At 45.9% G+C, this 15,537-nt stretch overlaps 1 protein-coding gene across 1 annotated transcript in view; it reads left to right on the forward strand.

Moving 5' to 3' along the window:
• Positions 1 to 561: 561 nt before the first annotated feature.
• The window catches only part of LOC130276217 (complement component C9-like), a 30,074-nt gene continuing 15,098 nt past the window's right edge, over positions 562 to 15,537 (forward strand). The window contains exons 1-5 of the mRNA XM_056525288.1: positions 562 to 624; positions 2,297 to 2,316; positions 2,870 to 2,960; positions 5,739 to 5,883; positions 12,938 to 13,085. Of these exons, the coding sequence (XP_056381263.1) occupies positions 562 to 624; positions 2,297 to 2,316; positions 2,870 to 2,960; positions 5,739 to 5,883; positions 12,938 to 13,085 (467 nt within the window). The remainder of the gene's footprint in view (positions 625 to 2,296; positions 2,317 to 2,869; positions 2,961 to 5,738; positions 5,884 to 12,937; positions 13,086 to 15,537) is intronic.

Below are 15,537 nucleotides of genomic sequence, written 5' to 3' on the forward strand. Positions count from 1 at the left end.
TGACACAGACACCAGCAGCCACACTATTGCTAGCCACTGTATTAGCTTCTGCACCCCCCTTACCTCCCCCAGTAACTTCACCATCCTCTCAGTTATGACCATAGCCTCCACCTGCTCCTTCACCGGCAGCACTTCCTCTTCACTACCACTACTCTCCTCATCATCGTCCACCACTACCTCCTTACCTGGGATTTTCATGGAGGCTAATCTGTTTTTCGTCTAGCAGCTTCTCCCTGAAGATACCACTGCCTTCCTTCTTTTTGGAACCATTGTTATGGAGGTTCCTTACCAGCTTCAGGTCTTCCCTTGCTGCATGGATCTCTTTACCGCAGGCTTCGTATTCCTTGAACCTTGCTGTCATACGGGAACAGAAGGTGTCCGTTGATTCCCTGGGCCCTCTGTTCCCCCACATCTCCACATCAGCCACACTTTTCTTGCTTGGCTTTTTCTTTGCCGTCGCCTGGGAAGCAGAGCCCGTATTGCTACAGACTCTGCTTGATCTTCTTTCACAGGCCGGAATGTTGGCTGTAGCAGGCTGCTTTCCCCCCCTGCCAGCCTAGAATGGGAAGTGGAGGCCCGGGACTACATGCAGGAGGCCCTTCCCAGGAGGCTGCCACACTCCTGGTAAGAGGCTAGTTGGACACTGTTGTGGCTTTTGCCTAGTTCCCGGAAGTCTGGAGCTCAAAAGAAACACAACCTCTCTCTAGCAGTTGGAGCTGGTATTACCATGTCTGCTGGCACCAGACTTGCCCTCCAATCCTCAAAAAGGATTTAAAATTTGCTCATTCCAATTACCAGGCTCTGTCATTGTGCCGCCATGTGATCTCCTTGATGTATTCAATTTGTGGTAATACAGTATTAGGCACAATAATTGGTATTGCTACGCCCATAAAGCCAATGCTACTCTGTGGCCTACATAGGTTGCCGCCACCTCCAGGCTGTGTCATTGTGCAGCCATGTGATCTCCTCATGCTGCTGGCACATTAAACTTGTTAATCTCTTTAAAATCTTCAAATCTCTTGTGGCAGGGTGTGGGGTGCAGGGCAGATGTTGTTACCCTAGGTGCAGATGACATTAACCCCTTGTACTTGTGATGCCAGGGTGTGGTTTAGCCTAAAAAAAACACCCAAAGGTATACTGCTGGATCCTGGGCATGGGGGCAATAAAAACTCCAACGGACAACGGTAGCTTTACTGAGGGTAGACAGTTGGTAAAGTCTATACAGTTCAGCTAGGGCCCAAGGAGGCAACCAGTGGCTCGAAAACCTTAAGGGCTTGCTAAGAATTGTAGTAGGACTAGACAATTTGACAGAGACTGACTTGACTTGACTGACGTAGGACAAAGATGCAGGTTTAGCTTACTTGCACTTGACTGTGGCTGCAGGACTTGACTTGAGGCCTCCAAAACTCTGGATCACACACACTAGGCACGACTGACCTCAGAAATGACTTGGTGCAAAAAAAACAAAGAGAGCTAGCTCCACCCAGGGCTTATATGGGGGAGAATAGCAAGGAGCCCATAGGTCAGTCTTGGGATCACCTGGTCACTGGTACCTCCTGGGTAACAAGCACATGGTATATCCCATGGTATAACTCTTAAAGTGATAATGCATTTCATACAGTACAACATATTTACAATAGGGAAACTAATTCAGGGGGCCCTGGGGACACTGAAGGAGGCTGCCTGACAGGACAGCAGGAGCACATGTAACACCTCCCATACTGGGCCACCTCACTCTTTAATCTCTTCAATTGTGATGCCATATGGTCTCTCAACCCTGTTTTGTGGCAGTGATTCTAATAACAACACCTGTAATCTGCATGTCATACTGAATAACAGTATTATTTCACTACCCCAGCACATTCCCTATGCATGTCACGACAAGGCAAAGTGATATATTGAGGCTCTCTGTAGCCCGGAAATAGCCATTTTAAATAAAGATTCGCTGCAAATAAATTTCGGATCGAATAAAATTTTGGCGAATCGGCCTGCTTGGTTTTAGTACATCTTTCGGATTTTAGTATTGTGTATGTCCGTTCTGCTTTAACCTTGTCATATCTTAGTTTGTGTTCACACTTAGAGACTTGTGCTTGTACCTGTGCTCAATATTTAGTATTCCTGTTTAGAGTCCTGACCTGTATTCCTCCATGTCATGGAGTTTGGTTTTATAATATTCCTGTTTGTTATCTTGATCTGCATTCCTCCATGTTTTGGAGTTTGACTTTTGTGGAGTCTGTTCAGACTCATCCAGTTCTCAGTCCATTGTTCCGTGTATTATATTTCTGTTTCCTTCTAGGCCAGCATTCTTATATCTCTGTGAGATGGCCTGTTGGCTAGGAGTCTATTTGGCTTTGGTATTTATGTCCCTCCATGTTTGGAGTGGTGTATCTTGTTTGTTTCTTCGTTCCATATCTAGTCTTGTTCATTTATTCATATCTGCTGCTAATCTTGATTCCAGCTTCTGAATTGTATGTTAGTATGCTTTATTCTGCCTTGATTGTATATTTATATCTGTTCTGGCTTTTGTATTCCCGTTATGTTTCTGATCTGTCCCCGACTTTGTACTGTATTTTTTGTGTACCTTTACGCTCATTGCACTTTAGCGGAGGAAAGGACCGACTCCAGCTTGTCGATCCGCCGTTTAGGGCAGATGTGCAAGTAAGCAGGGAGAGTGTTTCTAGGGACAGCTTAGAGCTCACTCTCCCTGTTCACCCCCAGTCATGACACTAATCCATGCAATACACTACTAAAACAGGTGCCAATGTGCATGAGAGAGAAGGAATAAACTGAAAGTAGGGAAAACAAAAATTATATTATAACCTACCCATTATTACCCAAATTTATATACAGCTATGTCTATTCTTTCTAGGACTAGAGAGGTAAATGATTCAGCACCAGTGGACTGTGAGATGGGAAAATGGGGCGAATGGTCTGAATGTGACCCATGCACAGAAAAGAAGGTAAACTACTGTGTAATATCTAACATGGAAAGAATAATATCATGCTTAAAATGAATTTTAACCTTTAATCATCATATAATTTTTTTATACTATTTTTAGTTCTTGGATGACATGCTGTTTCATTTCTTCAAATTAGACAAAGACAAAGCATAGAAAAAGAGTTAAAATGGGCACTATCATTAAAACTTAATTTTGCTATTACATAAAAAAATCTTTCTAATGTACTTTGTTTAAAAAAAAAGAAGACATTTTATTTGTGTTTAAAAAAAGCTGCTACTAGGTGACTCCCTATTTGTTCAGAGCACATTCCCCCCCACCCCATCTCTTGCACAGACTTTGGACTCCTGCTGGCCTGGCAGAAGTAAAAAATCAGTAAATGCAGTCTGGACTGCTGAGGGGTGTGTTTTTAACCTTATCCGATCATAGCTCATCTCACACTGAACTGCTCTGGGCTGTGTGTAGCAGAGGGTAGCAGAGGGAGGAAATTCTCCCCTGTATGGCTTCAGATGATGTCACGCCTGCTGGGGAACACCCCTTCCCAGTCTGTGAATGTGACTGAGACTGAGCAGAAAATACAGAGCAATATCAAGGTAGAAAACTAAAAAATAATAAAAATAAAGGCAGGGGTGGTTTATCATGATGGGGGCAGTGAACTGGTAGGATTATAAAACTTCACTAGATCATGACAGGTACTCTTTAAGTGATAGAATTCCATATGCCTGCAGCCACCACTTGGGGGATTTTAAAAGTATGTTGAATACTGTTTATACAGTATCCAGAGCTCCCCTAGTGGAGGCTGCTGGCAGATGGAATGTTATCACTGGAGATGAGCGAGTCGAGCCTGTAGATCCCAGCCTCATTCAAAACTTTGGCTAAAATGAGGTTCAGCGAATATTAGAACTTGAGCCTGGCAACGACTCAATTGTTAAGAGAAGGGATGAGGAACACATGGGTGTTTTGCGCCATTTCAGCATAGGATGAGGAAGTAAGAACACTGAAAGGGACGTGAGGGTATCCCAGCATACTTTGCAACCAGCAACAAGATCACATGACAGCAGGTTTGTCAATAATTGCTTGCATACATGTCCCAGGCCAGGAAACAGCATAGGGGTGGGTCTAAAAGAACAGATAAACCGATATGTACTGTTTTGCGGCCGCCATCTTGGAGAGAAGGCTGAGCAGTAAGCAGTGTACATATGAACTCACTGTGGAATTACCAATCCCTGAAAGCTTTCCCAAATACAGTATAAAGTAATTTGATTAAAGCATTGTACAGTGGGCCGACCTGTATTTTATCTGTATTTTCTGTGTTTAACCAAAAATAGAGCATTTATAACTGGAGCTAACAAAAATACACATTTGTAGCTGTGAAATTAAAAGTTGAATAGGCATTTTACATCACATAACTTGTATTTTATGGGTTTAATAAAAAACAGAGTTTCTAGCTAGGTTTACAAAAAAAAACACCTTCCTATTGTTGACAGTGAAAGTTAACTTTTTCCATTTGAGCAGCAGCAGCCAGGTGCCTGGTGATAGTAGCAGCAAAAATCCATTTCTGCCAGGGAGTGTGTTTTTTCCAAGGATAATCCAGCCATTGTGGACTGTTTAGCTCATTCTTGAACATCTCAGAAAGAGTCAGTAGATTCCGTATGTACACTTACATGGCACAGTGAAAGTGGCATTTCTAGATGGTCTACTCCATCATCTTAGTCTTTGCTCTCCTACAATGCTAAGTAGAAGACATATGTAATAAAGAGGAGAGAAAAGAGCGATAATCGCCCCTAGTGAAGTATGTCACAGTGGTATATAGGTAAGTAGGTGGAAAGCCACTTACCAGATAGTGTTGCGCTAAGAGCAGAACACCTGAGAAGTCATCTAGATATGGGTATGGAGCCTGCAGCCTCAGCCCATCCGGTAATAGCTTCGCTTGGTCCGGTAGAAAGGCAGTCTCAGAGAAAAAACTTGAGCTTTTTTCGGGCGCTGATCTCCAAAGAAGGCAGTCGGACCCGACTGCCTTCTTTAGAGATCAGCGCCCGAAAAAAACTCAAGCAGAAGACAAAAGCCACGAGGAGGAGTTGTCACGATCAGCCTTTGGAGTGTGATGCAGAGGTGGCGGAGGTGGAAGCAGTGGGTCAGCATAGCACTAGTGGGACTGGTGGTGGTAGACACGGTGGGGACATAGTAAGGGGGTCAAAGTATGCTGAAGGGGGCAAGGAGACCATGATCAGACATCAGAAGTTAATACTGAGAGGAGTGGTGGGGATAATGATGATGTCTGCAGGCCTGTTGGTGCATCTGTAGGCTTGAAAAAAAAGCATTCTAGAACAGGGGCACAGTCAGGTGGTGAAAATTATTTTCTACTGTACCAGATGCAGAAAACCAGGCGCAGTACCGTCTGTGCTAAAAGAAAGTAAGGCATAGCCAGGATCCGATGTAAGGAATTAGGGCTCCACGTAAGCACATGGGGGGGGCTTATTAAAACCTGTATAGAGGTAAATTGGTGCAGTTGCCCATAGCAACCAATCATATTGCTTCCTTCATTAAAAAAATAAAATAAGCAATATGATTGGTTGCTATGGGCAACTGCAAGAGTTTTTGTCTTCACAAGACCTGGCCACAAGTATCACTAGTCCACCACTGTCTGTTGTCCACTGGCTACAACTTACACTAGTCCACCACCCCTGCTGTCTGCTGCTACTACAACTCCCACCAGTCCACCACCCATGCTGTCCACTGGCTACAAGTACCAGCAGATAACCTGTACTCTCTGCCCTCCAGTATCGTTCTCGAAGCATCGTGAGGTTTGGCCAGTTTGGTGGAGCTCGCTGTCTCAGCCACTTAGGAGAAGCTCAACGCTGCAAAGCAGATAAGCCTTGTGAGGAAAATAGGACTGACTGCGGGAATGACTTTGAGTGTGAAACAGGTACTATTGGTGCTACCGATCTTTTGGCTTTCTGTCCACCCTAATTCTACAACTCTTAGAAGGCCCGAACCACCACAAAAAGCAGCCTATTGTTCTAATGTATCTTAGTAATAGATTAAAATATTATTTACCTAGGAGGCTTGGCAACAACAACCCCTATCAAAAGGTACAATTGCTCTTTAACCCACCATGCTGTAAGGAAGCATAACTCTGTGCTTTAAATGTACATCATGATGAGGAAGGCACAGACACAGGAGCTGTACCAATGCCACCAGCAGAAGGTGTTAATTAGTGTTGAGCACGAATATTTGTAAAGCAAATTTTTATCGTTAATATCGGCACTTCACGATTTCGCGAATATTTAGAATATAGTGCTATATATTCGTAATGGCGAATATTCATTTTTTGGTTTTGTTTTTTTCACATGCAAATTTTTATGCAAATGTTCCATGCAAATTTTCATTTTTTTTCACATGCTAATTTTTATGCAAATTTTCCATGCAAATTTTCGCATGCAAAAAAGTGAATGAGCATAGCGAATATGCGAATTTCGTAAATACAGGACAAATATTGGTCAATATATTTGCAAAATATCGTGAATTTGAATATGGCACCTGCTGCTCATCACTAATCTTAGTCAATGTTGATCCTGGACATTTAAAGTGTACCCGTCGTTAGCAAAAACTTTTTATATAATGTAGATAATATAATTTATATTTGTCATATACATTGGTTAAAAAAATGTGTATCTGTTTGGGTGAAAAAAATGCTGTCTCTGCAGCTATTGCCTGTGTATCTCTGTGAGAAGACCAAATACAGGAAGTGAGGGCGGGAAAAGAAGGGCTCCATGCAGGCTTGTGGCTTGTCAATCATCGGCAGCAGGAACAGGGGTGCCCGCCGCGCTACCTATGACAGTGCCCTTCCCTTATGTCTCCCACTCTTTTTGGGCCGCAGAAACCGACAAACCAGACCTTGGTGCAGTATGTTCTCTTCAGGTTCCCAAGATCTTTCTTCAGGCCCGAACCCCTTCCAAGACACCAAGAAAAAGTGTTTTCCTCTGACGGTCTTGGTGGCCAAAATCTCCTTAACTTTAAAGATGTCAGAGGAACCAGAGGCAGGAATAGAAGAGACATCCCCACAAGAAAAACGAATAAGGATAACGGGCTTGAGAAGAGAGACATGAAATGAGTTCTGGATGCGTAGAGATGGAGGCAGGTGAAGTTTGTAAGAGGATTTATGCGTTGCATGACCTTGAAAGGGCCCAGGAAGTGGGGATCCAATTTGTAGCTGGGAATCTTGAAACGAATATACTTACTTGGCAGATAACCAGACTTTGTCACCAGGTGAAAAGACGGGAGGAGGTCTTCTCTTCTTGTAAGCCTGCCATTACATGCAGGTGGAAGCAAGAATGAAAGGGTGCCGAGTTTCTTGCCAAATAGATATAAAGTCCCATAACAAAATATCCACCGCAGGTACTTCAGAAGGAACACGTAAAGGAAGAGTAGGACCAGGGTGATGGCCGTAGACAATGAAGAACGGGGAAGTTCTATTAGCTTCAGAGTCCCGATGGTTATACGAAAACTCTGCCCAAGGAAGCAGGTTGGCCCAATTGTCTTGCCGAGCAGAAACAAAATGATGAAGATAATCTCCGAGGATTTGATTCACCCTCTCTACCTGACCGTTGGAATGGGGGTGGTATGCAGAACAGAAGTCAAGTTTGACCTTGAGGCGGGAGCAGAGAGCCTGCCAGAATTTTGAAACAAACTGACCCCCTCGATCAGAGATAATGTGAGAGGGTAGGCCATGTAGACGAAAAATGTTTTGAAGAAATTGATCCGCCAGCTGTGGAGCTGAAAGAAGTCCAGGGAGGGGTACAAAATGAGCCATCTTGGAAAAATGATCAACGACCACCCAAGCGTAATGGCCAAGAGATCCCGATCTCCAATAGAATAGTTCCTCTCAGCAGGCGAGAACGTCTTAGAAAAGAAGCTGCAAGTCACCGTTTCACCCCTGGAGGTCTTTTGAGTTAAGATGGCGCCGGCTCCTACTGATGAGGCATTCACTTCAAGGAAGAATGGTTTTTCTGGGTCAGGTCTAGAGAGAACAGGTGTTGAAGCAAAGGCAGATTTCAAATGGTTAAAGGACTCTTCTGCTTCTGGGGACCATAACTTGGGATTACTTTTTCTTGGTGAGAGCCACAATCGGAGATAACAAGGAGGAGAAATGTGGAATGAACTGTCTATAATAATTGGAGAATCCAAGAAAACATTGTATGGCCCGTAGGCCAGAAGGACATGGCCAATTCAGTACAGAAGACAACTTCCTAGGTTACATTGTCTCCATCTGGAGGCAATGTAATCTAGGAATGGAAGACTCATCTTCTCAAAGAGGCATTTCTCGAGTTTGGCATAAAGATAATTATTCCGCAGGCATTGCGAAACCTGGCGCACATGAGTGCGATGCACCTCCAAATTGGGAGAGAAGATCAAGATGTCATCTGAATAGACCATGACACAAGTGTAGAGAAGATCCCGGTAGATGTAATTTACAAATTCCTGGAAGACAGCCGGGGCATTACAGAGTCCAAACGGCATCACTACATACTCAAAGTGCCCGTCACGTGTATTAAAATCCGTCTTCCATTCGTCTCCTTCACGAATCTTGATTAAATTATATGCTCCTCGCAGATCCAATTTGGTGAAGACCTTGGTGCCCTGCAGACAGTCGAAGAGCTCAGAAATCAGAGGTAGAGGATACCGGTTCTTGATGGTAATTTTATTGAGGCCTTGCTAGTCAATACAAGGGAAAAGAGAGCCGTCCTTCTCTCCACGAAAAAGAATCCAGCACAGGTAGGAGAGGAGGATTTCCAGATAAAACCCTTCTGGAGTTTCTCCTTAATATACAGAAACATGGCTTGCGTTTCAGGCACTGACAGGGGGTAGATTCTTCCCTGGGGTGGTGTGGTACCAGACAGAAGCTCAAAAGGACAATCATATGGTCTATGTGGAAGAAGGCGTTCGGCCTGTTTCTCGCAAAACAAATCAGCAAAATCCTGATAAGGAGAGTGCAGACCCAGCAGAGAAGAAGGTGAAGGAAGAGAGTGTTTCAATTGCGGTGCCAACAGGCAGTGATTTAGACAGCCTTGACCCCAGTGAGAGACTTCACCAGTTTGCCAATTGAGAACTGGTGCATGGAGTTGCAAACAAGGTAAACCCAAGAGAACCGCAGAAGTACAAAAAGGAGCACGTCGGCGGGACCTTTCATGCTGTAACAGGTGAGCGTGGTCCACTTGCATAGCTTCGAAGCATACAATACGAATGGAGAGGAGAATGAGTTCACTCAGGGTAGAAGGAGGATCCCGTGCAGCTAAAGCATCTTTGACCCTGCTGGAAAGGCCTTTTTTGAAGGTGGCACAAAGGGTTGCATTATTCCAGTCTAGCTCAGAAGCCAGGGTGCAAAATTTGGCCACATACTCGCCAACAGAAGAATCCCCTTGGCAGAGGTTCAGAAGCGCCGTTTGGGCTGAGGAGGCCCGAGCAGGCTCTTCAAAGACGCTGCAGAATTCTGAGAAGAAAGCTTGCAGGTTGGTAGTCACCGGGTCGCTTCTGTCCAAGAGAGGAGTGGCCCAGGCCAGAGCCTTACCAGAGAGTAGACTAACCACGAAGGCCACCTTGGCATGTTCCGCGGGGAACTGATCGGCCATAAGTTCAACATGCATGGAGCCCTGGGTCACAAATCCCCTGCACAATTTAGGATTCCCTTCATTATTCGTCGGCAGGGACAGTCAAAGTGGGGGACCAACGGATGCCGCAGACACCGGAGGAATCACTGGAGCAGGTTGCGGATGTTGCAGCTGTTGTTGCTGCTGTTGTTGCTGCTGGGCCGAGATGAGCTGCTGTATCATCGCGGAAAATTGTTACAACTGCTGCGCTTGTTGCACAATTTGCTGGGACTGCTGGGCCACAATGGAAGTGAGGTCGGCAGTTGGGATCCATGGCCGGATCTTACTGTTACTGCTGTGGTGAAGTGGATCCACTGAACTTGTGAGGATGATGGCATAGGCTGTACCAGGGAGCGGAGTCTAAGGTGCCGCTGGTATTCACCAGAGCCCGCCGTAAAGCGGGATGGACTTGCTGCGGTAGTTGGCACCCAGGTCGTTATCCCTGATACGACTCATCCCACAGGCAGCCGAGGAATAAAGTGGCACAAGAGGATGAGGCAAACACAAAGTTAAGACTGGCAGGAGGTCAGGGCTGGCGGCACTGGAGCAAGGTCAAGTCACGTGGCAAGAGGTCAGAAGGCAGGCGGCAAAGGAGCAAGGTCAGGATATGCAGCAATGGGGTCAGAATACATGGTAAGGCAAGACACAAGTGAACACTTTTTCTAAGTCAGTGAAGGCATAAAGATCCGGCAAAGATCTATGGAAGTGTGGGGTTAAATAGGGTCGAAATAGGTTATTACCAATTAATGGTGCGCTGGCCCTTTAAATCTTAAAGAGCTGGCGCGTGCGCCCTAGGAGGCGGAGCGGACAGAGCAGCGAGGAGGGGAGGGATCACCCGGCGGTCGCATGCGTTCACATCACAGGATGTGAACTACAGCGGCGCCGGCAGCAGAAACAGGGGTGCACTTGCGGCCAGCAAGTCTGCCCGCAGCGCTACCTATGACACTTGTCCTCAGTGTACAGAACCCTGCTTGTCCTCAGTGTACAGAGCCCTGCTTGTCCTCAGTGCACAGAGCCCTGCTTGTCATCAATGTACAGAGTCCTGCTCGTTCTCAGTGTACAGAGCCCTGCTTGTCCTCAGTGTACAGAGCCCTGCTTGTCCTCAGTGTACAGAGCCCTGCTAGTCCTCAGTGTACAAAGACCTGCTTTTCCTCAGTACACAGAGCCCTGCTTGTCCTCAGTGGACAGAGCCCTGCTTGTCCTCAGTGTACAGAGCCCTGCTTGTCCTCAGTATATAGAGCCCTGCTTGACCTCAGTGTACAGAGCCCCGCTTGTCCTCAGTACACAGAGCACTGCTTGTCCTCAGTGTACAGAGCCCTGCTTTTCCTCAGTGCACAGAGCCCTGCTTGTCCTCATTGTACAGAGCCCTGCTTGTCCTCAGTGTACAGAGCCCTGCTTGTCCTCATTACACAGAGCCCTGCTTGTCCTTAGTGTACAGAGCCCCGCTTGTCCTCAGTGTACAGAGCCCTGCTTGTCCTCAGTATACAGAGCCCTGCTTGTCCTCAGTGTACAGAGCCCTGCTTGTCCTCAGTGTACAGAGCCCTGCTTGTCCTCAGTACACAGAGCCCTGCTTGTCCTCAGTGTACAGAGCCCTGCTTGTCCTCAGTGCACAGAGCCCTGCTTGTCCTCATTGTACAGAGCCCTGCTTGTCCTCAGTGTACAGAGCCCTGCTTGTCCTCAGTACACAGAGCCCTGCTTGTCCTCAGTGTACAGAGCCCCGCTTGTCCTCAGTGTACAGAGCCCTGCTTGTCCTCAGTATACAGAGCCCTGCTTGACCTCAGTGTACAGAGCCCTGCTTGTCCTCAGTGTACAGAGCCCTGCTTGTCCTCAGTGTACAGAGCGCCACTTGTCCTGTATTTGGACTCCTTATAGAGACACACAGGCAATAACTGCCGAGACAAGAATATACACATTTTTTTAACCAATATATATATAATGTTAATATCTACAGTATGTAATAATCTTTTGCTAATGACAGGTACACTTGAACCCATTAGATACTTTTAATGTACATGCTGAAAGAAGTGGATTAAAATGTAGTGTGGAATAGCACCTCATTAGTCTACCATGTCTGTGAGATACTCGGTATATGAAAAAAAAAAGAAACAAAAAAATGTGCTGTGCAACAATGTGCCGTAAATGTTGTCCTTAATAGAAGGAGCGAAAATGTGAAACGTGCTCAACTTGGGGTGTTATGCACTGGGCACAACACCATGTAGCGCTTGTAAGCCGGTAAGACGAGAATCGCTGAGTTTGGGAGGTTAAAGGGGTAGTCCAGTGGTGAAAAACTTAGCCCCTATCCTAAGGATAGGGGATAAGTTTGAGATCGCGGGGGGTCCGACCGCTGGGGCCCCCCGCGATCTCTCTGTACGGGGCCCCGGCTCTCCGCCGAGATAGTGGGTGTCGATCCCCGCACGAGGCGGCGGCCGACACGCCCCCTCAATACATCTCAATGGCAGAGCCGGAGATTGCCGAAGGCAGCGCTTCGGCTCTGCCATAGAGTTGTATTGAGGGGGCGTGTCGGCCGCCGCTTCGTGCGGAGGTCGACACGCCCCCTTCCCGCGGGCTGTCGGGGCTCCGTACAGGAGATCGCGGGGGGCCCCAGGGGTCGGACCCCCCGCGATCTGCAACTTATCCCCTATCCTTAAGATAGGGGATAAGTTGTAAACCACTGAGTCACCACTGGACTACTCCTTTAAGCTTCCACCGTGCCATCCTGTGGATCCTGGACGTCTGGAAGATGCAATAGGTGAAGATCCCCGGGACACTAGTTCTCAGGAGAAAAAAAATTGGATCTGACGAAGAGGGGGTCCCACCCCTCGAAACGCGTTATCTGTGATCTTTATCAATAAAATTCAATTAATAACTTACTCCACCGAGTCTGGTTACTTTTTCATATAACCACCACAAGAATCCTAAACCAGGGAGCTGACATAGAGGAGAGAGCGCTTCTGGACACCGATTGTTTTCTCCTGAGAACTAGTGTCCCGGGGATCTTCACCTATTGCATGTCTGTGAGATAGACACAATACATTGCTATATAGAAGTCCATCTGAGGATCGCAAGCTAAAATCCCAGAGTTGGACTAAAATAAAATAAGTTTAGTTTTTTTCATTAAATAACAAAGTCTAAAAAAGTATATACAAGCTTATCTTTTCCCATAAAATGTTTTATTGCGTAAAAGTATAGAAACATAAACAAGGAAACAATATATAACAGGAATTGTTACACTAGAATAAAATTAAAGGGGTATTCCCATCAAGACAATTATGGCACATTCACACATACAGTATACACCGAAAATGTCTGATAGATGCAGCTTTGTCTTTACAGGTAGATGTATAAAGCAGCAGCTGGTGTGTAATGAGGACAATGACTGTGGGGATTATTCCGATGAAGTCTGTGATGACAAAGATCCAAAGCCAGTTTGTCGCAATATGGATATTGAACTGTCAGAGATAGGAAGAACAGCTGGAGATGGGTATGTTATTGAGAGATCAACACTGATTATGGCACGTGGCTACACAATGCTCTGTGAGCTAAACACCCTGGACTCCAGACTGATACATTGTACATAACTAGTCCTGCTCTCAGCTGAGAAGTGGAGGCAATTGTATCCAGTCTAGACAATGCTCTGTGAGCGAAACATCCTGGACTCCAGACTGATACATTGTACATAGCTAGTCCTGCTCTCAGCTGAGAAGTGGATACAATTGTATCCAGTCTAGACAATGCTCTGTGAGCTAAACAGCCTGGACCCCAGACTGATACATTGTACATAGCTAGTCCTGCTCTCAGCTGAGAAGTGGAGACAATTGTATCCAGTCTAGACAATGCTCTGTGAGCTAAACATCCTGGACTCCAGACTGATACATTGTACATAGCTAGTCCTGCTCTCAGCTGAGAAGTGGAGACAATTGTATCCAGTCTAGACAATGCTCTGTAAGCTAAACATCCTGGACTCCAGACTGATACAATGTACATAGCTAGTTCTGCTCTCAGCTGAGAAGTGGAGACAATTGTATCCAGTCTAGACAATGCTCTGTGAGCTGAACATCCTGGACTCCAGACTGATACATTGTACATAGCTAGTCCTGCTCTCAGCTGAGAAGCGGAGACAATTGTATCCAGTCTAGACAATGCTCTGTGAGCTAAACAACCTGGACTCCAGACTGATACATTGTACATAGCTAGTCCTGCTCTCAGCTGAGAAGTGGAGACAATTGTATCCAGTCTAGACAATGCTCTGTGAGCTAAACAGCCTGGACACCAGACTGATACATTGTACACAGCTAGTCCTGCTCTCAGCTGAAAAGTGGAGACAATTGTATCCAGTCTAGACAATGCTCTGTGAGCTAAACAACCTGGACTCCAGACTGATACATTATACATAGCTAGTCCTGCTCTCAGCTGAGATGTGGAGACAATTGTATCCAGTCTAGACAATGCTCTGTGAGCTGAACATCCTGGACTCCAGACTGATACATTATACATAGCTAGTCCTGCTCTCAGCTGAGAAGAGGAGACAATTGTATCCAGTCTAGACAATGCTCTGTGAGCTAAACATCCTGGACTCCAGACTGATACATTGTACATAGCTAGTCCTGCCCTCAGCTGAGAAGTGGAGACAATTGTATCCAGTCTAGACAATGCTCTGTGAGCTGAACATCCTGGACTCCAGACTGATACATTGTACATAGCTAGTCCTGCTCTCAGCTGAGAAGTGGAGACAATTGTATCCAGTCTAGACAATGCTCTGTGAGCTAAACAGCTTGGTTTTGAGACTGATATATTGTACATACTAGTCCTGCTCTCATCTGAGAAATAGAGACAGTGCTGGTCTTAGGCTGCATAGTACTGTGGTGTCCCAATACAGGACATGGTCCTGTACCCTCCCTAAGTCCCCTCAGGAAGAGTCCCTGCAGCCCATAGGGCTCTCCTGCAGGGTTCACCCCTTTGCTCACCTTCTATTGTCTCATATAAATGCATTGTATATATTGTGTACATATTGTTCATTATATATAAAGTTTGTACAAACGTGTACAGAAGTATTAGTCATGTGAAGCACTGTCATGTGACATACCCAGAGTTCCATGGGCACAGGAACCAAAGGCTTTGCAACCAATGGGCTTTAGTCCAGCCCCCTGGTATATAAGGGGCTGTAGTCTCTCTGTTAGCTCTCTTGATTCCTGGATTCATAAGAAAGCACAAGTCCTGTATACTGCAATCTCATCTCAGCTAGGCCACAGCCTAAAGAACCTGCAGCCACTTCAAAACTCAAGAATAATATTAGTGGCACAGTGGCCTGCATAGATATTCTCAATACTACAAGTCCCAGCAAGTCTGCGAAGTATCCTGTGTCCTGGTTGCCTCTAGAGGAACTGCATAACTGTAAAGACTGTTTCTTAAAGGAGTACTCCAGAATAGGAAAATTGTACTCCATACTGCCAGCAGTAAAAAAATAAAGATGTACATACCTTCCTTCGCTCCCCCGGTGCCTCCGGTAACCCGCTCCGGACTCCACCGCCATCCTCTTCCTGGTTGACGGTGGTCGGCGTGTCATACTGCACTCAGCCAATCACCAGCGGCAGCGAAGTCCCGACTCGGCCGGCGATAGGCTGAGCGGCAGTGTGAGAACGCTTCAAGACTCACAATTCTTCACTACACCGGCACCTTCTTGAGTACTCCTTTAAGAATTACAAATAAAAGTTCCAGTTCTTGCATAATTCCTGTTGTGGACATTCCTTTATTGAAGACCGTTTTTGGGTTGGTTGACGGTGTTACCACACCGGAAGAACCACATCCTGGCGTCACGAATAATCAAGGGTTAATAACACCTTACCCCACAGGGTTAATACCACCAGACCCTGCTACACTATTGCAACGCCCCAGCTCACCATAGTGCCTTTTGCTAAATTGCACTTTGGTGCCCC

Source organism: Hyla sarda, chromosome 1 (assembly GCF_029499605.1).
Source record: "Hyla sarda isolate aHylSar1 chromosome 1, aHylSar1.hap1, whole genome shotgun sequence".
Lineage (NCBI taxonomy): Eukaryota > Metazoa > Chordata > Amphibia > Anura > Hylidae > Hyla > Hyla sarda.